The sequence below is a fragment of the Podarcis vaucheri genome (assembly GCF_965113315.1).
Source record: "Podarcis vaucheri genome assembly, chromosome: 12".
Classification (NCBI taxonomy): domain Eukaryota; kingdom Metazoa; phylum Chordata; class Lepidosauria; order Squamata; family Lacertidae; genus Podarcis; species Podarcis vaucheri.
The window spans coordinates 56,094,077-56,117,405 of NC_138750.1; the positions used below are offsets into that span (position 1 = coordinate 56,094,077).

The following is a 23,329-nucleotide window of genomic DNA, read 5'->3' on the forward strand; positions in this document are numbered from 1 at the left end:
CACTGTGCCTCATCCCCAAAAGGAAAGATGGGTGAGTGCCTGGAATCTTGCACCGTTTTGAGACTGGGGTGACTATTATTCAACACACTTTTATCTGCCTCTCCCCCCTCCCCCCCGGCATCTGCAGAGCTTTTAATTGTTTAAACGCAGACAGTAAAAATCCAACGAAGATTATTTGAACAATCAACAAAAGCAAAAAAATTTAATAGGACAGCAGTTAAAATACAGAAGCAGCAGATAAAATCAGTTGTAGGAAAGAAGGAGCTCTTATTTCTTTCATTGCATTATTGCTCCCCTGCAGGTGGTTGCGTGGAGAGGGAGACAAAGTTGGTGTGGTGCAATTATAATTATTATAATAATAATTATTATTATTATTATTATTATTATTATTATTATTATTATCATTACTATCATTACTATCATTTTTATTATTTTTAAAATACATACACCGTCCTTTATCTGAATATCTCAGGGTAAAAATATAGGATAAAAGCACAAAATAGTTAAAACAAAAACAAAACAATAACCCCCTTTCTGGCTTTCCTCCTCTCCATTTCCTCCTCACAAGAACCCTGTGAGGTATGTTAGGCAGAGAGGCAGTGACTGGTGAGCTTTGTGGCCAAGTGAGGATTCGAACCCTGGTCTCCCGAGTCCTAGTCCAGCACTCTAACCGCTGCACCACAGTGATGGTCCCAGAGGTCATCAACATCAGTGTCAGGGAACTGCCATCGGAGGAACAGGTGGGGAAAGGGCTCACGGAGGCTGGGAGGGACTCAACAGCTGAAGCAGGGACCAGCAGGGGGAGAGGTGGGTCTCTGGAGGAAAGTCTCACGGAGGCTGAGAGAGACGCAGCAGCTAAAGCAGAAACTAGCAGGGTGAGAGGAGGATCTCTGAGGGAAAGCGAGCAAGAGGGAGGGCTCAGGGACACGTCCAGCAAGAACAGCGGGGAGGTGTCTGAAGCTCCCATAGGGAGACCCATTCCTCGCTGGAAGCTGTCACGCCGCGAGTCCCGAAGACGTGTTTCCGTTAAGGAGCTTTTATGCTGGAAGCGCTTCCGAAAACAACCACTGTCGGAATCTGCAAGTGACTAGAGTAGACATGTCTGAGGAGCTCCGTCACAGACAGAGGTTTGTGGAGTTGCACAAACTCTGAGGGACCACGATTTTACGCACAAGCAGCTCATCATCCCATCACAATCAGTATCCCACCCCATTGTGGAGGTTGTAGACAAGGGGGTTGGCTACAAACAAATGAAGCAGCAATCACAATGTTATTCTGCATTTTGAAAGCCAAGTACTTCTAAAAGAAAAACCCTAACCTTAACATTAGTAGTTATCACCACACGCAATTCCTTCGTTTCGTTGGGACCCAAAGTGCCACTTTCCGGAGAGATGCTGAGCTCGCAGGAAGAAGCTTGGCTTCCAAGGAGCTGTCGGACAAATCAGGAGGGCTGGTCAGTTAACAGGAGGCAGCTGGGCGCTCTTCTGACTAATCAGGAGTAGGAGCACCACTGACCTCGCCCCACTGGAAGCGTGATGGGATCAGCGTCTGGTTAAAAAGATGAACGGTTGCTTCCGCAGGGATTCCAACTGAGAGGTCAAAATGCAAATGACTCGACAGCAGGCAGACGTGGGGAGTCTGGACCTCCACAAAAACTAAGATGTGACTGAAAACAGAAAAAAGTACAGCTCCAGCAGCAGGCAGTGAATAAACACTTATCTTCCATAGAAGGGCAGTTTGGATTAGCATGTGAAATTCAGCCCCCTCTCTGCTGTAAGTGTCCCTTTAAGATTGCCAAGGCTGCAATGATGGCAGCCTGGGCATTATTCATCCAAAGGTACAGGAGTCCCTCTTTTGAGAGCACACAACCTTTCCCGTTCCTAACTCCTTTTGATACAGGGAAGAGGGGGTGAAGTTCTCCACTACAGTAAGTATTTTTCTCAACAGGTCCAACACGTGTCCCAATGGCCACATGTGGCCCTCAAGGTCTTTTTTGGCGGTCCATGACAACATCTGACGCCCTGCAGTCCTTGCGCTGCCTTCCCAGAGCCGGGAAAGCGAGGCGCTGGGCTTTGGAAAGGAGGCATGAGGGCTCTGACAAGGTCCTAGAGCCCTCCAACCTCCTTCCCAAAGCCTAGTTAGCACTTAGCCAGCTTTGGGAAGGATCTAGGACTCTGCCAGAGCCTCGTGCCTCCTTCCCAAAGCCTGGTACCTTGCTTATCTGGCTTTTGGAAGGCAGCATGAGGGCTGGGGTGCCCTCCAATTCTGACCTAAACCCCCACACCCCTGCGCAACGAAGCAATGTGCAGTCTGTGGGGTCTGTATCAAACGAAGTACTCTTGTGGCCCACTCGGTATGAAAAGTCGGACTGCCCAGTTCTAAAAGGAGCAGCAACACTGCTGATTCTACTGCAAAACAGCAGGCACCCTGCTATGTGACAGGGCTGGTCTGGGGGAGAGGGGAGACAGGGCAGCCCCTCCCGTTGGGCCACCCATACTCCAATTATTATTATTATTATTATTATTATTATTATTATTATTATTATTATTATTATTATTATTATTATTTCAATTCATATACCTCCCTTTATCAAAAGATCCCAGGGCAGTGCATAACATTAAGATCACAATTTAAGGAGCACAATAATAAAAACATAATAAAAGCACAACAGACAGCGTAATAATATAATAATCATAATAACAGTCCCACCCCCACCCCCAGCTTTAACAAACCATAGATTATTTAATGGCCAAAGGCCTGGGTAAATAGGACGGTTTCTGCCTGGCGCCACATGACCAACTGCCACATGACCAACGCTATAGGACCCTTTCTGCAGCAGAGATGGAAATGTTCTCTTGAAATGCCCTCTGGGAGACTGAGGAGAGATTACCAGAATAGTCTCTAACCCATTTCATGTCCTCACCTTCCAACTCCGTTTTCCACCTCCATCTCTAACACGGTCTTAAGACGTTGACACATGTATGATGTAAACAAAACAGAGACCTTGCACTTGCCGAGAGGATACAATTCTCCACTACGTGGCTGAAATTTGAACGGAGAGGTCTGCAGGGGGGAAACCCAAGAGCCAATGTAATTCCATGAACAGAGGTCTGGGCATCAAAAGTCTTCCATTCAATGCCCTGCCTTTGGACAAGGCACAGGAAGGGAAATGGCCAAATTCTGATCTCAAGAGCAACACACCTCTTCATTTCTTTCCGTTAAGCAAGCAGGGCTTTCCTGAATTTTCCACTTCCCTGGCAGCTGACTTCGATTTTCTATCTGAAACGTGAACCGCACTTTTTCTCCCAGTTTAAGCAGGCCCAGGTCAAAGGATGGGACGTCGATGGAAAGAACAGGTCCCTGAGAAAAGCGAACCACACAAAACAGGTCAGCTACCACCACAGAAGTCTCAGTGAAAAGCATCCAAAAGACAAGGTTATGCATGCTCAAACTGACTAACACAACACTGAGTGAAACACTGGGGTGGGGACTGTGGATCTCTCTGTTGGGGGCCAGGTGAGTCCGATGGAAGGCCGCAAGCACTGTGTGGGGAGGGGGGCATCCCTCTGGCACAAAGCACATGGCTCCACTCACCCCAAGGGCCAAGACAATAAGGCAGCTTCGTAGGCTCAGATACTCCCACCTTAAAGTCGGCTTCCACGTGCAATACCACGGGCTCTTTGGAGTGAGTGATTTTGCACCGCAGATCATGGCAGGAATGCCCAGGTTTCCCTCCGGTAATGGTGAACTCAAACTCTTGGAATTCATTTACCCCTAGAGAAGACAAATCTGTTACTTCCATCTGGGGAAAAAATAGGCATAGGTGTTGCTTTTTCAAAGCCGAATGGTTTCCCAAACCCAACATTATTATCCAAAACATATATCATGGCCTTCTCATGATAGTGGCATATGCACTTATGCGTACAGTGGTACCTCGGGTTAAGAACTTAATTTGTTCTGGAGGACCGTTCTTAACCTGAAACTGTTCTTAACCTGAGGTACCATTTTAGCTAATGGGGCCTCCCGCTGCCGCCGCACAATTTCTATTCTCATCCTGAAGCAAAGTTCTTAACCCGAGGCACTATTTCTGGGTTAGCGGAGTCTGTAACCTGAAGCATCTGTAACCTGAAGCATCTGTAACCCGAGGTACCACTGTATAATCTTTCCTCCCCGCCCTGTTCTCCAAGGTCTTATGATGGGCCTAGGGAGTATCAAGAACATACATATCCAATGATATGTAAGAAACCCTGGCAACAAGCTTTCTAGCCTGGTGCTGCTGCTTTTTAATGCCAGGCCAGTCCTCACTCATTTATGCTTTGATCACGGATGGGGAGATAATGCCCAGGTGCATATTCCTGAGACCTGGGCAGGTGAGATGGGTGGGGTTTGAATGGCCCAGCTGTGTCTGTCCAGGTTCTCAGCACAGCACTGGGCTTCCCCTTTCTCGCCAGGAAGCCCCTCTGCCCAGATTAATGCAGTGTGCGTAACACAGATGCAACAGACAGGAAAAGCGTTACCTAATTCTCCGGAATAAGGTTCAACTTCAACTATGTCGCAATCACTTATTTTCTCCCATGTAAACCTGATGGATGATTTGCTGTTATTGTACATCTGGAGATTCATAAATGAACAGACAGTCAATGCCGTTATATGACCAAATCACCATTTCCAGACTTCTGGAGTAACCCGCGGCAGGTGTGGCAGGTAGATACGAAACACAGACCCACAGATTAATACTTCATTAGTATTCGTATATGCATATGAGACTATTTTGAATTGAATGGTGGTAAAAGGTAAAGGTACCCCTGCCTGTACGGGCCAGTCTTGACAGACTCTAGGGTTGTGCGCCCATCTCACTCAAGAGGCCGGGGGCCAGCGCTGTCCGGAGACACTTCCGGGTCACGTGGCCAGCGTGACATCGCTGCTCTGGCGAGCCAGAGCCGCACACGGAAACGCCGTTTACCTTCCCGCTAATAAGCGGTCCCTATTTATCTACTTGCACCCGAGGGTGCTTTCGAACTGCTAGGTTGGCAGGCGCTGGGACCGAACAACGGGAGCGCACCCCGCCGCGGGGATTCGAACCGCCGACCTTTCGATCGGCAAGCCCTAGGCGCTGAGGCTTTTACCCACAGCGCCACCCGCGTCCCTTAAATGAATGGTGGTAGTGGAGATTAAAGGGGTAAGAAAAAGTAATACATTTTTCTTATATACAGGGTGTAAGGGGCGGTGATCCTACCCACGATAACATAAAAGTGGGTTCTTACACCTAGAAATATAAAGCCAAAGCCTAGCTCTGCAGAAGAGCAATTTAATCTGCTTGCATTGTTCAATTTGCAGAGTTTAGAATTATTTTCTGACATGTGTGAAGGTGAAGGAAGACACAGAAGACCGCGGACAAGCGTCAAGCTTCCTTCCCAGGCACTGGGGCTTCTTCCAGACTACAAAAGAAATAGATTTCACACTTGTATAGGAGGCCTCCAAGCAGCACAACCAACCAGGAGGGCTGTTTGCTGCCTTCCAGGTTACAGAGGCCTGACTGCCTCAACTCGAAATTGGGGATTTAGTGTCACTGGTCCCCCACCTGAGAGGACACAGAGCAGAGATTTGGCAGGTGTCTTTTGAAGACCTTATCTATGCCAACAGGACTTTGCAGCCGGTTATTTTTCATTAGCCTGTCATTTTAAGGTTTAAATGCATTTTTAATCCTGAGTGGTGTTTTATGTTCTGAGTGGTGTTTTAAATACATTTTTAATACTGAGTGGTGTTTTACGTTCTTATGTTGTACACCACTCTATTGATACACAGCAATACAGAAATACTTTCCGGCAATTGAGCAACGCATACATATACTGGCTGAAGTAAAATTAGACTTACGCTAAATGTTCTCCTAACATTTACACCAATGTAGTTTTCTCCTGGGATGATCATGGCATAGGGCTCCAAAAGGATCTTGAAGGGTTCCGTATTGCCTTTGACGTCTATTTCCAAAGCAATCACGTTTTCTTGACGCCTTTCTCCGCTTTCATACTGCTCCCGTTTTTGAGGGCTGTGTGAGGGACGGCGTTAGAATTGCTGCTGTTGTGGATATTTAAAATAGCATAAAGGATGTGATACCCATCCCAGCAGGGGGGGGGGGAGACTGCTCTTCCTTCTCTTGGCACATTCAGGTCCACACCTCTCTGTTTCTTATGTTTTGCCCACTCGCTTGGGAGAAAACCCCTCTGAATGTGATGGGATAGAGACTGACTAAACATGCAGAGGAACGGGATTCAGGAAGCAGGGTGGATAAAAATCAGTATTTTTTTAAATTAAAAAACCCCAGATTTTTTAAATTTAAATCAGATTTTTTTATTTAATTAGATTTTTTAAATTTAAATTGGATTTTTAAAATAAAATGCTTTTAGAGGAAAAATCTTTCTAAAGATAGTTTCTCTTATAAGTTAACATTATAGTCCAAAGGCTATTCATCTGCAAATAAGGATTTGTTTTAGGTTTTTCATGTGTGCTAAAACTCAGTCAAAGTTTTTTTTTTTTTAGTTGTTTAACAACATCAGTTAACAAACATGGATACATATGCCAAAATGTTATTGTTTTGGTTAAATAAATTGTTTAAGTTGTTATTAAGGAAATGATTATTTTTCACCTTCCAATAAAGTAGAGAAGAAAAGTTGTCCAAATAAATTAAACCTCACAATAATTTCATAATTATCTATGTATTTCTAATAGTATAACCAAATCAGCAATTTTTGATATAACTGTAAAAAATTACTCTGAAAATATTTATTATTCCAAAAATGAAACCTTCATCTGGTTGTAAATATTAAGATTATACAAGCAAGAATGAGTCTTTCTGTAAAAAAAACCAATTTAAATCAAGTTTTACTGACTACTGATTTAAATCGTGATTTAAATCAATTTCATTTAAATCAAATCCACCCTGTCAGGAAGTAAACCTGCCTCGCCCCTTTTGCCATGAATGCAAAGGACCTGTGAGGTGCCTGGCACTCCCAGCACAATCCACCGAAATTAAGCACAGCTAAAGGGCTAAAGGAGAGCGCAAAATACGGTCTGAAGCTCAACATCAAAAAAACGAAGATCATGGCCACTGGGCCCATCACCTCCTGGCAAAAAGATGGGGAAGAAATGGAGGCAGTGAGAGATTTTACTTTCTTGGGCTCCATGATCAGTGCAGATGGTGACAGCAGTCACGAAATTAAAAGACGCCTGCTCCTTGGGAGAAAGGCGATGGCAAACCTAGACAACATCTTAAAAAGCAGAGACATCACCTTGCCAACAAAGGTCCGTATAGTAAAAGCCATGGTTTTCCCAGTAGTGATGTATGGAAGTGAGAGCTGGACCATAAAGAAGGCTGATCGCCGAAGAATTGATGCTTTTGAATTATGGTGCTGGAGGAGACTCTTGAGAGTCCCATGGACTGCAAGAAGATCAAACCTCTCCATTCTGAAGGAAATCAGCCCTGCGTGCTCACTGGAAGGACAGATCCTGAAGCTGAGGCTCCAAATACTTTGGCCACCTCATGAGAAGAGAGGACTCCCTGGAAAAGACCCTGATGCTGGGAAAGATGGAGGGCACAAGGGGAAGGGGACGACAGAGGACGAGATGGTTGGATGGTGTTCTTGAAGCTACTAGCATGAGTTTGATCAAACTGCGGGAGGCAGTGGAGGACAGAAGTGCCTGGCATGCTCTGGTCCATGGGGTCACAAAGAGTCGGACACGACTAAACGACTAAACAACAACAAACAACAACAAAGGGCTAAAGTCGCCATGAGACCAGGGAAGCCCCCAAATCTGCTATTAGGTGGGGGTGGAGTGGGACCAGGGTTGAGTCAGAAACAAATGCAACACGTGCGCATCCATGCTTGTGTTTGTGTGGCAGCGCGCGCACAGTTCAGCAATAAGGTGCTAAATCAGGCAAAGGAGGAAGGTGCCATTAGGACAATAAATTCATCTCTCGGACCAACACAGTAACAAGAATGCCAACCGTCTCCGGCACAATTTAAGAACATTTTCACGTGCCCCTGGCGCATCACTTACTCCGGTAGCTCTGGGATATCTTGCAGCACAATCTGAAGCACGCTGTGATACGACTTTGGCTGCAAGGAGAACGAAAACCCAGAACGGCAGTCAACTAATGCACATCAAAATAACTCCCCAAATAATCTACGGCTTACGTTAAGTGTATTTGCCTCTGGGCTGCAAGAGATCAAAGCCTCTTGTAGTTTAAACAGCTGAGGCTTCAGGTAAGACTGAGAGCCATTTTGCACCAAATGTTCTCTCACCATGGAGCTGGAAGCAGCCACACCCACCCTGCCATGTGCCCCCAAGTCAAGGCTGAAGGTGGGCTTGGGCCCCAAACAGCCACCCCAGACCCACACAAGCCAATCTCAGATCAGCAGCCAAGTGTGGAAGCCCACCAGGAATGCAAGGGATTTTTTGGTTTTGCTAATTGTCTCACACCAAAACCGGTGCCAAGAATGTGTCTGGCCACAGCAAATGGGTAGAAAGAGCTTGGCTTCGCCAGTAACAAGTTTGGAAGGCAAATTTTCAATGAAGTTTGGAAGAAGAAGAAGTAGTTAGCCAGGCCTGATTCATACCAGCCTACAGAGCACATATGGGACGCGGTGGCACTGTGGTCTAAACCACAGAGCCTAGGGCTTGATGACCAGAAGGTTGGTGGTTCAAATCCCTGCGACGGGGTGAGCTCCCATTGCTCGGTCCCAGCTCCTGCCCACCTAGCAGTTTGAAAGCACGTCAAACTGCAAGTAGATAAATAGGTACGGCTTCGGTGGGAAAGCAAACGGTGTTTCCATGCGCTGCTCTGGTTTGCCAGAAGCGTCTTAGTCATGTTGCGGACAAACACTGGCTCCCTCAGCATATAGAGCGAGATGAGCGCACAACCCCAGAGTCGTCCACGACTGGACCTAATGGTCAGGGGTATCTTTACCTTTACTGAGCACATGCATAATGTAATCTAAGAATGACTTTTAGCGTGGAAAGCAATAAACTCATTTGCTTTTGAGTTTCATTCAGACCCTTTAGTAGCTGCTGGTTAAACTTTTGTCCAACAAATTTCACAGTATAGATGGCAAATATTGAATCAACCAAGTACAAGCAAGACTGTACCTCCTTTGGATGGTAAGAGAGAGTAAACGAGTGATTGCTATGGGGGTGCAGAACCCCCATGGCAGGAGTCACAGAGAAAGCGGACTCCGTCTCCCAGTGGTACTTTATCTTTGTCAGGTCCACTTTTCCTTCCAACATTGATGCCTGCAGATTAGGCTTCATTATCTGCCAGAAAAAAGGGAAATCCACGTGGCTGAGCAAAGAGAAGGGAAAAAGAAGGCATTCAGCAGCTGGCCCTATGGGAGGTGAACTAAACCTCTAAGAAACTTGTCATTAAAGCGCTGTGTATGCAATAATTGTAATGTATTATCCTAAAATAAATATTGTTCAGTGCAAAGACAGCTGGCTTCTGCCCAGAAAAATGCCCCCCATACAGTTTTAGCATCATACATACGTCAGATTTCTTAGAACCAGAGTTTTCTCTGCCTTAGATTTGGGGTTCAAAGAACCAAAGCGCACAAGGTGTTGCGCTGTCACATCGACAAGCTCGCCGGACATAGGGCTGCTTTCTCCTCCAGTAACAGACAAAAGCTTCAGAGCTATCAGCTGCCCAAGTCCTGGAAACAAAAGTGAATGCAAACATCCTGCGGCAAATGCACATGACTGAGCTTATGCCCTTCCAATGCGACTACCCGGTTGCATTATAGGTATAACACACAACCCCCATCAGACCATAGGAAACTGCCAGTAGTGTCTCTCCCAGAGAGAAGGAGCCTGTGGCTCTCCAGATGTGGTTGGACTCCAGCCCAAGCCAAATGACCAATAATCAGGTTGATGGGAGCTGTAGTCCAGCTACATCTGCAAAGTCATAGATTTCCCCCATCCCAACCTAGTTGGCGGCAGCTCTCCAACGTCACAGAACGTGATCTGTTTTGAAAGCTACTGTGGGGTAGCAGCTAGAGCATCACACCAGGGACCTAGGAGACCAGGGTTCGAATGCCTACTTGGCCATGAAGCTCACTGGGCAACCCGGGCCTGTTACTGTCTCTTAGCCTCATATACCTCACAGGATTGTTGTGAGGATGAAATGGGGAGGAGGAGAACTATGCATGCCACCTTGGGCAGAAAGCTCTGTTGGTTAGAGCGTGGTGGCTGACAACACCAAGGCTGAAGGTTTGATCCCCGCATGGGGAAGCTGCATATTCCTGCATTGCAGGGGGTTGGACTAGAGCGGTAGTTCTCAACCTGTGGGTCCCCAGATGTTGTTGGACTACAACTCCCATCATTCCTAGCCAGCATGACCAGTGGTCAGGGATGATGGGAGTTGTAGTCCAACAACATCTGGGGACCCACAGGTTGAGAACCACTGGACTAGAGGATCCTCGGGGGCCCTTCCAACTCTATATGAAATAAATGAACAGGCTCGCCACACGGAGGTGAGGCAAGATTTCAATGGACGCCAACAGCGGAGTTCAAAGCCGTTTCAGGAGCAGGAATCCTCAGATTGGGCCATACGTATCTCAGCTGTTAGCTCGCCAACCTCCTGATTTAACAGGGACCCTGCCTGCTTTGGCAGCTGTTGGTTCCGATGGAACAGAGAAGGTTATGATTCCAACAGGGGATTCAAAGCTAGGACCCTCAGAGGACAGCAACACAACTTCTTTGGGCCCGAGAGGCGCTGTGCAACAGGCTACCCGTCCACCAATAGCTTAGGGTCTGTATGCACATCTGGGGATGGCTAGGAGGGCCATTTCCTGCCCTACCTCAAAACCCCAACCTCATCTCCGAATAAGTGGTGCCTGTCTCCAGAGTCATGACAGATCAAGGTCTTTTGCCAGAGCTACCACCTGAGAATCTTGTTGGCAACAGCAAATGCTAAACTGCATTCGTAGCACGTGCTATGCCATGGAGATACTGGATTTTCCAGGAGGCTTGATTTGCATTCAGGTGTCATCTAAGCTGACAACAGACTGCACAACTGCCCTCCAATCACTGTGTGTGTGTGTGTGTGTGTGTGTGTGTGTGTGTGTGTGTGTGTTCCAGTAACAAGAAGCCGAAAGCACCAGCCTGAAGATGACGAGTGAGACCTCGTCGAAACGTCGCCCAGACACCCCGACTCTTACACGGGAAGACACCCGAAGACACCAAAACCTGCATTCCTGTACCCGTGAAAATCTACGAAAGCAAATATATATATATATATATATATTTAAAGTCCTAGTGAAAAATCACCAGTGCTTTAGTTTGACTGTCTCCCAACACACATTTTTCTATGCAATTTCACCCAATATAATGCATTGCTTTCACTGATTATATGTATTTCCACACACACTTAACCTCAGTATATGTTGTTGTTTTTTTGCACGCACAGCTTGGTTGGAGAACCACACTGCAAAATACAGAGAAAAGTGTGGTTTTGAAAAGGATGGTTTCGTTTCAGTTGGGGCACAATTTCAGGCAGCGTGAATTAGGTAGATCCAGTTGTTGCTGAACACTGGATTGAATTTGACCCCCATCCCTAGTTAAGAGGTCCTGCTTATGAGAGCTTGCCTGCACGGTCCCCAAATCCTGGCGCTAAACTCGTTTGCATTTGAATGCTAAGGATGCGAATGTGGCAAACCTGTCACTGTAAGGTCGATGATTTGGCAATTGTCGCAAATGAGGATATACTTCACTGACACCTCTTCGGGCACAGTGGGCATGAACACAACCTGTAAGAGAAGTTTCTGCATCATGAAAAGAACAATGTTTCACAGGCTACACTACAAATGGGCATGAGTGTTGTGCTAAGTTACAGCTTCATCTTCCAAAAGAATCTTGGGAAGTTTTGCACAATGAGGGGACTGCTGATAATTCTCCAAAAGGTCTTAATGATGTCTAAAACCTAAAACAGTTCAAACACAGACCAGCAATCCACAGAGAACAAAATACAATGGTACCTTGGTACCTGAATGGCTTGGCTCCCGAACAAATTGACTCCTGAATGCTGCAAACCCGGAATTGAGTGTTCCAGTTTGCGAACGTTTTTGAGAAGCCGAATGTCCGACGCGGCTTCTGCGGCTACCGATTGAGTGCAGGAAGCTCCTGCAGCCAATTGGAAGCCGCGCCTTGGTTTTCAAACTGTTTCGGGAGTCGAACGGACTCCCAAAACGGATTAAGTTCAAGAACCGAGGTACCACTGTATAAAACAACAAGTGGCAACAAACACCTCCTTTTAATGTTACATCTGTCTTCAAGATCAGTGGAGAAGACAGATTCGCATCACAAGCAAAACACTGACTCTGATCGCCATATCATTCTAAATCTGTCCTCAGTGTCACAACAACCCAATCTTATGTATCAGTAGTAGTCCATGTGGGGCTGTTCAGGAGAGGGATGCCGTTATTAGGCCCAGCAAGCAAGGCCCATGGGAAAGGATGATTTATTTAGTTGGCATATTTGTTACCAGCCCATCGCTAAAGATCCCAGGGCAGGTTACGGCACAGTAAAAACTATAAAACACAGCAGATCATAAAAAATTAAAACAGCAATCACTGATAAAATCACATGCAGAAAGCAAGGAATAATTGCAGAATTCCAAGTCTGAAGTCTGCCTTTGTGTGTTTTCTGATCATCCATAATGCTGGGGCTGGGAATCCGTTGCAGAGAAGCGAATGCCAACGTTTGGGGGCCGCCACAGAAAAGGTCATGAGACGGAAGAAAACAACAGGAGCTAGAGTTCTTAGGGCATTACGTTGCTACCCCTGCTTTCATTTTTTCCTCAAATGAATGAACCACCCACTGAATCCTGCTTCGAATTGTGCATCTATTTTGAGTGTATGCTTGAAATGTGAGCTAGAGCGGCAACAACTGACCTCAATTAGAGTAGACTGGCCTGGAGCTAGCTCAAAAACGGCAGGTCTGATCCCGAACGGCTCTTGCTCCACGTAACCTAAAGTGGCAACGGCCTTCGCATAAGAAAAGAGAATGGTCACTGCATGGCTGGTTCCAGATGGGATTGAGGGCATGGCAGTGGGGGCGGGACTTCCTCTTCTTACTTACCCGGAAGTGAGGAGGTGGCCAGGTTTGCTTTGGCATTATGCAGAACTTCCCAATGCTGGACCCTTCATTTTTGCACAGGAATTCTGTAAATTTCACTCCGCCCACAAGGCAAGGTCCGCAGTCCAAAATGTGAGGCACTATAATAAAAGAAGAAAAGGGAGCGGGGGAAGCAACAGCAGGGAAGGGGCTATAAAAAAAGCACTCTCAATCCAGGACAATACATTCTATTATGTCTAGAGGTAGTAGTCAGGGATGGGGGTTCACTGTGTTCTGCAGTTGGCATAGTGTAAAATTCTTATTCTTCTCCTTTTTTATATAAAACATTTATTAAAGTTTTAGAAAGAGAAACAAGAAATACAATAGTAAAAGACAAAAATAAAAATACAAGAAAAATACAGAATAAAAAAGTAAGACACTTACAGAAAAAAGGGGGGAAAAAATAAAAAAATCAACCTTTCCATATCTTACATTCATATCCTTGTTTCCCTGACATCCTCATACCTCCCTTTTTTGTATTCCAATTCAATTAATTAATTCAGCAATTTCTTTCCCTCCTTATTATCCTGACCTTTAATCTTAATATATTGTAACATTAAATTTTTACCTATTTAGAAATCCAATTTTCCATATTCTTTTATATCATCACAGCTAGAAACCACTTAACTTCAATCAAACATCATTCTAACATTCATTAATTTTGCAATATTTCTGTAAATAATCTTTAAATTTCTTCCAATCTTCTTCCACCGACTCTTCTCCCTGGTCTTGGATTCTACCAGTCATTTCCGCCAATTCCATGTAGTCCATCACTTTCATCTGCCATTCTTCCAAAGTGGGTAGATCTTGTGTCTTCCAATACTTTGCGATGAGTATTCTTGCTGCTGTTGCAGCCTTCTTCTCCTTCTCCTTCTCCATTAAATCTATATACCACCCTTCATCCGAGAATGGAGCTAGAAGGAGCAATGGTCTGATACGCCACAAGACACCTTTCTATGCTCCCAATTCCTTTGTTTTCCTTTTTTTAAAAAAAGATATTTATTAAAGTTTCAACATATTACAAAAATAAGAGGAAAAAGAGAGAGAAAAGAAAGAAAGAAAAAGAAAGAAAGAAATGAAAATACAAGGTAAAAACAATTAAAAACAAATCAGTCTTTCCATATCTTGTCCTTCATTTGCTTGTTTCCCTGACCTCCTCACACCTCCCTTTTTTGTATTCCAGTTCAATTTGTTAATTCAGCAAATCCTTTCCCTCTTTGATTTTATCTTAATCTTTTATCTTAATATATTATAACTTTAGATTATCACCAGTTAACAATCCATTTTTACATATTCCTTTATAACATTGCTACTAAAAACCACTTAACTTCAATCCAACATCATTCTAACATTCATTAATTTTACAATATTTCTGTAGATAGTCTTTAAATTTCTTCCAATCTTCTTCCACCGACTCTTCTCCCTGGTCTTGGATTCTGCCAGTCATTTCCACCAGTTCCATATAGTCCATCACCTTCATCTGCCATTCTTCCAGAGTGGGTAAATCTTGCGTCTTCCAATACTTTGCAATAAGTATTCTTGCTGCTGTTGTAGCATATATAAAGAAAGTTCTATCCTTCTTTAACACCAATTGGCCAACCATGCCCAGGAGAAAGGCCTCTGGTTTCTTCAGGAAGGTACATTTAAATACCTTTTTCATTTCATTATAAATCATCTCCCAGAAAGCCTTAATCCTTGGGCACGTCCACCAAAGGTGAAAGAATGTACCTTCAGTTTCTTTACATTTCCAACATTTATTATCGGGCAAATGATAGATTTTTGCAAGCTTGACTGGTGTCATGTTCCACCTGTATACCATTTTCATAATATTCTCTCTTAAGGCACTGCATGCTGTAAACATCATACCTGTGGTCCATAACTGTTCCCAGTCAGCCATCATTATGTTATGTCCAACATCTTGTGCCCATTTAATCATAGCAGATTTCACCGTTTCATCCTGAGTATTCCATTTCAACAGCAAGTTATACATCTTTGACAAAATCTTGGTTTTGGGCAAATTCCATTGTTTTCCAGCTTCCACTCCACAGCATCAGCTGCTGAGAAATGCGAGGCTGAACGGGATGGGACCTATGACATCCTCAGAACGTCCCAGAAGCTCACACACTTGCCCCACAAATAGTCAGTGCTTTTTTTAAAAAAAGAAAACTCACACGTTAGAATGGGAGGCGGCCTTCGGCCTTCCAAAGGGACCAGCAGCGGGTAGGTTGTTTGCGACTCTACTAGTATGTAATCCTTGTAATCTGACAGGTATTCTGGAATAAACTGGACCACGTAGTAGCAACTCATTCCGGGGGCGACAAGTCCTCCTTCGCCTGGAAAGTGTCCTAGAGAAGGAACACGGGCGTCCTTTGAAAAATTCGTTATCACAGATGCATCTGGTGCCGCAAGAAGGTTGCAAAAGAATTCTGCCCTGAGCATGTTGTTGTTGATAATAATAATAATAAGATAGTGCCAGCAATGCGCAAAGGCACTTTTGAGAGTACTAGAGGACAGGTTGCTGCCCCAATGAGCAACCAGTCTAAATTCACCGCAAATGAGAAACCAGGAGAGGAGCGATATGCACCCAGAGGTTAAAACAAAAAACCAGAACAAATTGCATTTTGACCCACAGTGCTTTGGCCTCTCTGAATTGCTATCTTGTGCTCCTGCACTCACAATGCCTATTTCTATGCCTCTCCATTTAAATTGTCATTAATTCTACCATCCTCACCCCTGGAGCATTCCAATCCAGGTCCTCCTCAGCTCCTGAACTGCCTGATTACGGTATATACGTTTATTGGAAATAAAGCTCCACTGATTTCAATAGGTTTTCAACTTTAGGATTACATTTCCATCGTAAGATTTTCATAGGAATTTGGCAACCAGCACAGCCTTGGCACCTACATGCAAGTCCTGCTTTCTGAACGCTCCCAGGAAATTGTTTATTAGGCAAACATTTGCATAATGAGCTGGTGGTTTCCATTATTTCCGATGGGAGCATTTCTCATTCATAATTGCCTGTTCTCCCTCCCTCTCTGCCTGATTTCGGCTTGAAACTGCTGCAGCCACTCAGCAAAAACCAAACAAAGGAACAAGTGATTTTTAAAAGGCAAAGGTAAAGGACCCCTGGACGGTTAAGTCCAGTCAAAGGCGACTATGGGGTTGTGACGTTCCTCTTGCTTTCGGGCCGAGGGAGCTGGCGTTTGTCCACAGACAGTTTTCTGGGTCATGTGGCCAGCAGGACTAAATAGCTACTGGCACATGGAGGACCATGACAAGTGCCAGAGTGCACAGAAACGCCATTTACCTTCCCGCTGGAGCAGTACCTATTTATCTACTCACACTGGCATGCTTTCGAACTGCTAGGTTGGCAGGAGCTGGGACCGAGCAACGGGAGCTCACCCTGCTGAAGGGATTCGGACCGCCGACCTTCTGATTGGCAAGCCCAAGAGGCTCAGTGGTTTAAATCATGTCCCACTAACAAGTGATTTATCTGACTTTCCTCCATGATTTTTGCCAGAAATGGCTGCAACTGACCAGCGAAACACAACCAAGTAAGGACGTATTGGGCAAACTCTGGCTGTTTGGATATCTGAATTAGCCATTCCTGTAGCAAAGTTTGGGCATAATTCTTTGCACTTTGATAACTGATATTTCTGATAATGAGCCTCTCAAAGTGGGACCTGGGTACCCCGAGCTTGTCCAAATGACAGCCAAATTATGTCTGTGAATAATTTAAAATATGGGGATCAGCAGCATGGCTCACTCAATATTTGCAGTTCTCGGGACAAGTGTTTTCCTGTTCTTTCAGGAAATGAAGCAAATTTCTAGCCACCAGGAGGCATTTTAAGAGTGCCAATTTCTGCAGAAAAGCAACCAACAAGTAAACTTGCATCCCTGAACCTCACCCAGCCCAATGGAAAAGGCATCGGTAGCTGGAGGAATTATTCTAAGACACTGAGACGTTGAAGTCATGTTCTGTAACTCTACAGTCATCTGCAAAGAGAGAAAGGTCAAAAAATATGGCAGCATATATACATCCTGTGAGGCATTTCTAGCCTTTGGAAATGATGTTATTATTATTCCAGGCAATAAAATGAATAAATAATAGTAATTGTAACAACCTGCCCCTGAAGGTTTTCCTAAACACGGTGGAACTGGGCATTATTCAATCAAGAAAGAATCGTTCTCACTATTTCCAGAGTTTGGGCTGTAAGTGATGTTCCTGATATGGTAAAAACGGCATCATCCCCCGCACAAGATGCAAAGTATCAGCAGGTGTGGGGTAACCCAAAGGTTGCAGAAGTACATAGACGCTTTAGAAAGAAAAAGATTAAGGGAGGAAGGACCAAACAACAACGCCATGACTACTAAGTGTGCTCAGTTTCCACTCAATGTTGACTAACGGTTTCTGGGAGGTGGGGGGGGGGAATACCTGGAGGAAAGGGTGAACAAAACAGAGTGGCTGGAATCCCAAACTCCATACTGCAACATTTCGTTGCAGGTTCCACATTTTATGAAATGTTTAATAGAAAATGGAAGCTTATTATTGAGGCTCCAACATACAAGAATGGGAAGAGTTACATGCAGAGCCTTAAGAGGCAAAGGAAATAACAGAGACTGGGGATTGGGGGAGGGGGAGAGATAGAGAGAATTAGCACTTTTGCAGAGCAAAACTCATGCCCTGAACAGCCAGAAGCTCTTACCTCATAAACCTGCCCAACTTCATAATAAGAAAACACAACAGCCGGTGGGTTTGCTAGAAAGACGGGCACAGACTGGGAGTCGCTGAAATGAAATGAGACAATAAGAAAAACCAGGGACTGATTACAGCCTGCACATTGCAGGTAAGAACAGTGGTGGCGCCAATTCCTTTTCTTTGAGAGGCATGGAGCTGCAAAGTCCTTTCCATCACACCCAGAACAGATGCCGGTTCGACAACACCTGTATTCACTGTCCACGAAGGTGTTAAAAACTACAGCAAACTATCTCCTTAGTTGGTTTTTGGGGGGGTCACCCCTGGTTCTGGTGCAGGTGAAATAAATGCAGACACATGCAACTGTAGAAGCCTGGCTGAAAAGCTTAAAGCCCGCTGCCACTACATGGAGACGGATTAAAGAAAAGAAAATACGAATTGACTCCACCCTGTAGCTTGACCCATTGCAGCTAGGAACTAGTTGGAGTCATAGAACTTTAAAAAAAAAAGAAGTGGAGACTTGCACACACTGGCCAGTTTCAGTCCTGAAATGTTTGTTTTGGGCTTCTCAGAAGTATGTAAAAGCAAGAAGCTCCAGCCCACAATGGCACCCACCTGAGAGGTGTCGGAACTGTGCTCTGGCACACTCCAGCTGACAAGAAGTACTGGCTAAGGCCCTTGACACATGGGCACAGATAAAATTCTACTGTATATACAGTGGTGCCTCGCAAGACGAAATTAATTCGTTCCACAAGTTTTTTCTTCTTGCGAGTTTTTCGTCTTGCGAAGCACGGTTTCCCATAGGAATGCATTGAAAATCAATCAATGCGTTCCTATGGAGACCGTCCAGGGACAGAGGGGAAGCGCCGCGCGCCTTCCCCTCTGTCCCCGGACCTGTTTAGAGCAAGGGGCGGCGGGGAGAAGATTGCTTTTCCCTGTTGCCTGCCCCGCAATCTCCGGGGACAGAGGGGAAGGCGCGCGCCTTCCCCTTTGTCCCCTCTTTTGAAGCAAGGGACGGAGGGGAGAAGATCGCTTCTCCCCGTTGCCGCCCCTTGGTTCAAAAGGGGTCCGGGGAGAGAGGGAAGGCGTGCGTGCCTTCCCCTCTGTCCCCGGAGATTGCGGGGCTGGCAACGGGGAGAAGCAATCTTCTCCCCGCCACCCCTTGCTTCAAAAAAGGTCCGGGGACAGCGAGGAAGACGCGCTGCGCTTCCCCGCTATCCCCGGAGCTTGCGGGGCAAGCTTCGTTTTGCGAAGCAAGCCCATAGGGAAATGCGTCTTGCGAAGCGGCTAAGAAAACGAAAAACTCCTTCGTCTAGCGAGTTTTTCGTCTTCCGAGGCGTTCGTCTTGCGGGGTACCACTGTAATGGAAGGCAAAGTAAAAATGAGGCAGGCACACAGGGGGCGTTTTCCGCAGCAGGCCTGTGTTGTGCGTCACATTCAGTTTGGCCCTCAACTGCAAACTCAGCCCTCAGAGCAAATGATTTATCCCCCAAGCCTCCACCTGCAACACAACGACGATAACATTACCTGACATTACCCGAACTGTTTAAGAGCTGTAGGGGGAATGAAGACGATGGCTTTGAATGCTTGAAAGGGTGATGTAAATGCTCAGTATAATTATCGCTGTTGGGAATGCTTTGATTTGCTTTTATCTGTTCTGAAAGGAAAAGCAGAGTTACCTTTCCACCATGGTCCTTTTCTTTCCTGCGATCATTCGCTGCACCTTCTTCTGAGGCAAGATCAAGGACTTGCCGCCACAAAGAGAGTTAGGCGGGAAAAAGCGGGGGTTCTTCAGGAAGTTGTGGCGGTCCTCCAGCCTCTGGAGGTAAGCGCGGTCTTTTTGTCTTTGGGATCGGGACATGTCATTCTTCCAAGCTGATTTTTGCGAGGGACGATCCTTCTTCTGGCAGCAGGCGTGAGGGAAAAGAAAAAACCCGCTTTCAGATACAGGTTTACGATGGATTCGCTCACATTCATTAAGACTGATCATAAACACCCCAAATCACAACATACCGTATTTTTTGCTCTATAAGACTCACTTTTTCCCTCCTAAAAAGCAAGGGGAAATGTGTGTGCGTCTTATGGAGCGAGTGCAGGCTGTGAAGCTATCCCAGAAGCCAGAACGGCAAGAGGGATTGCTGCTTTCACTGCACAGCGATCCCTCTTGCTGTTCTGGCTTCTGAGATTCAGAATATTTTTTTTCTTGTTTTCCTCCTTCAAAAACTAGGTGCGTCTTGTGGTCTGGTGCGTCTTATAGAGTGAAAAATACAATATATGCTGACCTCATTTTGCAGAGGGAAGCACCGCATTCTCTGTCGGAAAGAGGAAGATCACTACTTTTGCTTTAGACATTTACACCCAACAGAACAAGTCTCTGGTGCTCATGAATGCCAAGAAAGACATGGAAATGGAACGGACAGGAAGTTTCTGGTAAAAGCTGTAACCCTACGAGTACTCTTCAATCCATAGAACTGAACGGGACATATTGTGAAGACATGCATAGGATCAAGTTCCACAGTTTATAGTTGGGGTTGGGTTGGCTCTTTAAATCTGGTTGGCTCTTTAAATCCCAAAACCTCTTCTCCCTGATTGATCACTCCGGTTCTTATAAATCTTATAAACCTATTGCTTCTGAACATTCTATGTATATTCCTTTATATGCATCAGTTCTACAATCCATTTAATCAGGGACCATTATTATTATTAAAAATTGTATACTGCAATGTATCCATACAGATACATATAGACAGTTCACAACCACTTAATATCCCAAATCAAAATGGTTGAAGTTTTTTTTAAAAAAGTAAACAACTGTTTAGATTATATAACTTATACACATATTTATCTAATTAGCAGAACTATGCCCCTAATGGTTACAGAATTTGCTTTTCCTGCTACAAATATCTGTTACACTTGCAATATTAAAAGAAAGAGACCCTTGTCCCACTGGCTACATACCTTTACTTCAGCTACAAAAGCTAAGGCCAGAGAAAATCTTGGCTGTGAGTCCTGGAAGACCTGCTCCTTGCCTTACAGGCCTTTTCTCACCTGGCCTGGGAGGGCGAGGCCAGGACTGACTCCAGCTGCAGAAGCTGAAGCTGCTGAACAGACACTTAGGCTGAGGTACTGTTTTAGGGGCGGTTTGTTGCAGGGGGGTTGTTGCAGTTATTGAGATTTTATTAAAATCTTTATTTCAGACCTTATTATGATTTTTGTGGAAATTGTTTCAATTTGGTTGTGTACTTTTCGATGTTTAATTTATTGTTCCTGATTATTGTAATTATGTAATTTTTTCATGTTGTAAGCCGCCATGAGCACAGTTTCAACTATGAAAAGGCAGCGTACAAATAAACTGATGGATACCCAAAATTCAAATAAAACACTGCTCTTTCCTGTTGTTCTGAAACTAGATAGAAAATGGCAGGTGGAAACAGTTTTAAAAGTCAAGGCAAATAAGGAAGAAACAAACAGGACAGAAAGAACTCTGACAGGATGGAAGACTGGGGCTGTTTAAGGAGCCTTTAGTGGTGAGGGGGAGAGAGATACAAAAATGAGGGTGAGGTTTTCAGCTTGTCTACACGTGCAATAAGGCAATGAAATACATACACATACCGTATTTTTCGCCCCATAAGACGCACTTTTCCCCCTCCAAAAATGAAGGGGAAATCGGGGTGCGTCTTATGGGGCGAATGCCTGCAAGCCTCGCGCGCCCGGCAGGAGGTCCCACTGGGTGCGCGAGGCTTGGGGCGGCAGCCTGTCGCCCGAAGCACGGGGAGCCCTCGGGAGGGCTCCCCCTGCTTCGGGCGAGTGTCTGCAAGCCTCGCGCGCCCGGCAGGAGGTCCCACTGGGTGCGCGAGGCTTGGGGCGGCAGCCTGTCGCCCGAAGCACGGGGAGCCCTCGGGAGGGCTCCCCCTGCTTCGGGCGAGTGTCTGCAAGCCTCGCGCACCCGGCAGGAGATCCCACCGGGTGCGCGAGGCTTGGGGCAGCAGCGGACTGCTTGCACGCACCTAGAAGCTTGGGGTGCGCTGAGCTCAGCATGCCCCAAGCTCCTGGTGTAGCGCAGCGATCCGCTAGCCCTCGGAGAGCCCCACGGCTCTCCCAAGGCTAGCGGACTGCTTGCGCGCACCTAGAAGATTGGGGCGCGCTGAGCTCAGCACGCCCCAAGCTCCTGGTGTAGCGCAGCGATCCGCTAGCCCTGGGAGAGCCCCGCGGCTCTCCCAGGGCTAGCGGACTGCTTGCCGGCACGCAGAAGCTTGGGGCGCGCTGAGCTCCGCACGCCCCAAGCTCCTGGTGTAGCGCAGCGCACCTGGGGGGGAAAATAATTTTTCCCCCTTTATTTCCCCCCCCAAAATCTAGGTGCGTCTTATGGGCCGGTGCGTCTTATGGGGCGAAAAATACGGTACCTTAGAAAGTGTTTTCTTCAATTTCTCCGGAATAGCAGAAGGTGAAGACTCAAACGTAATGCTGGATAATGATACTTCTGGTAGATTTTCCAGAATCTTGTTAACACGCTGGCTTTCCCCAATTCCAGGAGAATTCGGTTTGTTAGAAATATGCTGCTTGAAGCTAAGTATCTCTTGCAAGTAGCCAGGTTCCGATGAATCTGCAGTTAAAAGGGAAGGTCTGAAAGCACTGAAAAGAGGCAGTGGTCTGGTCAATCTTTTTCTTGCAAATTCCACTGTGATTTGGAAGACCTTCCCAGGTCATGTCTCTTCATTTTTCACCACAAAGAGGGCTAGCTCAGACTTGTAAAATGTGATTGCTCTCCAAATGGCCAGTTCTGGCTTTCTGCAGGGCAGCCAAGGAATATTGCATAGGAAATACTAAACTAGTACCCATGTACTAATTTGTGACCCTTTTTATTTTTTAATTTTTGCTTCTTCGGGCGGGGAGCTGAGTGCTCCCTTAAAAAACCCGAAAGTTTTAAAAGCAGCCAACACTACATTTGGAGCTTAGATACCTAAAACGCCGTCTCCAGTCATATGTACCTGCCCACAATATTTAGAGAGAGTCTTGATGTTTCAGATAGGGCCTTCTTGGTGGTGGCCTCAGAACTATCTGTTGCAAACCTGATGTGTCTTTATGTCTCTAGGCGGCAGCTGAAAACCATTATATCTAGATGTGCTTGTCAGCATGGTGTTCAGCCTGTTTATTATTACTGCAGCTGTTCATTCTTGGGCTTTTCATCTTAGCCCACACACTGTTGTTTTATAATGGTTATTACTTGCCTTGAGGGTCTAATTTTTGGATAAAAAGGCAGGGAATACTTTAATTAATAAATAAGGACACAGAGCATGCATTTCCCCCTACCTTTGTCAGCATGCCCCATCAAGCACCTAGAAGGTTAAAAAATGCAAATAAAAATTTGAGCACATTCTTATTAAGGGGAAAAAAGAGTTTTGAACCTGGCCATTTCTCTCCTCTCTGGCCCAGGATATACCCTGAGTGTAGATAAATATATAGATACGTTCA

General features: G+C 45.5%; 1 protein-coding gene across 2 annotated transcripts in view; it reads right to left on the minus strand.

Moving 5' to 3' along the window:
• DLEC1 (DLEC1 cilia and flagella associated protein) overlaps window positions 1–23,329 on the minus strand; it is a 54,855-nt gene that overhangs the window by 22,285 nt on the left and 9,241 nt on the right. For both annotated transcript variants that reach the window (XM_082192145.1, XM_082192144.1), the window contains exons 5-22: window positions 22,261–22,460; window positions 19,537–19,760; window positions 17,868–17,949; window positions 17,070–17,157; window positions 15,333–15,506; window positions 13,126–13,262; window positions 12,939–13,031; window positions 11,705–11,795; window positions 9,539–9,701; window positions 9,145–9,337; window positions 8,056–8,114; window positions 5,875–6,046; window positions 4,518–4,611; window positions 3,644–3,774; window positions 3,202–3,360; window positions 2,924–3,063; window positions 1,516–1,666; window positions 1,319–1,429 (exon numbers count right to left, since the gene is read on the minus strand). In XM_082192145.1, the coding sequence (XP_082048271.1) occupies window positions 1,319–1,429; window positions 1,516–1,666; window positions 2,924–3,063; window positions 3,202–3,360; window positions 3,644–3,774; window positions 4,518–4,611; window positions 5,875–6,046; window positions 8,056–8,114; window positions 9,145–9,337; window positions 9,539–9,701; window positions 11,705–11,795; window positions 12,939–13,031; window positions 13,126–13,262; window positions 15,333–15,506; window positions 17,070–17,157; window positions 17,868–17,949; window positions 19,537–19,760; window positions 22,261–22,460 (2,462 nt within the window). The remainder of the gene's footprint in view (window positions 1–1,318; window positions 1,430–1,515; window positions 1,667–2,923; window positions 3,064–3,201; window positions 3,361–3,643; window positions 3,775–4,517; window positions 4,612–5,874; window positions 6,047–8,055; window positions 8,115–9,144; window positions 9,338–9,538; window positions 9,702–11,704; window positions 11,796–12,938; window positions 13,032–13,125; window positions 13,263–15,332; window positions 15,507–17,069; window positions 17,158–17,867; window positions 17,950–19,536; window positions 19,761–22,260; window positions 22,461–23,329) is intronic.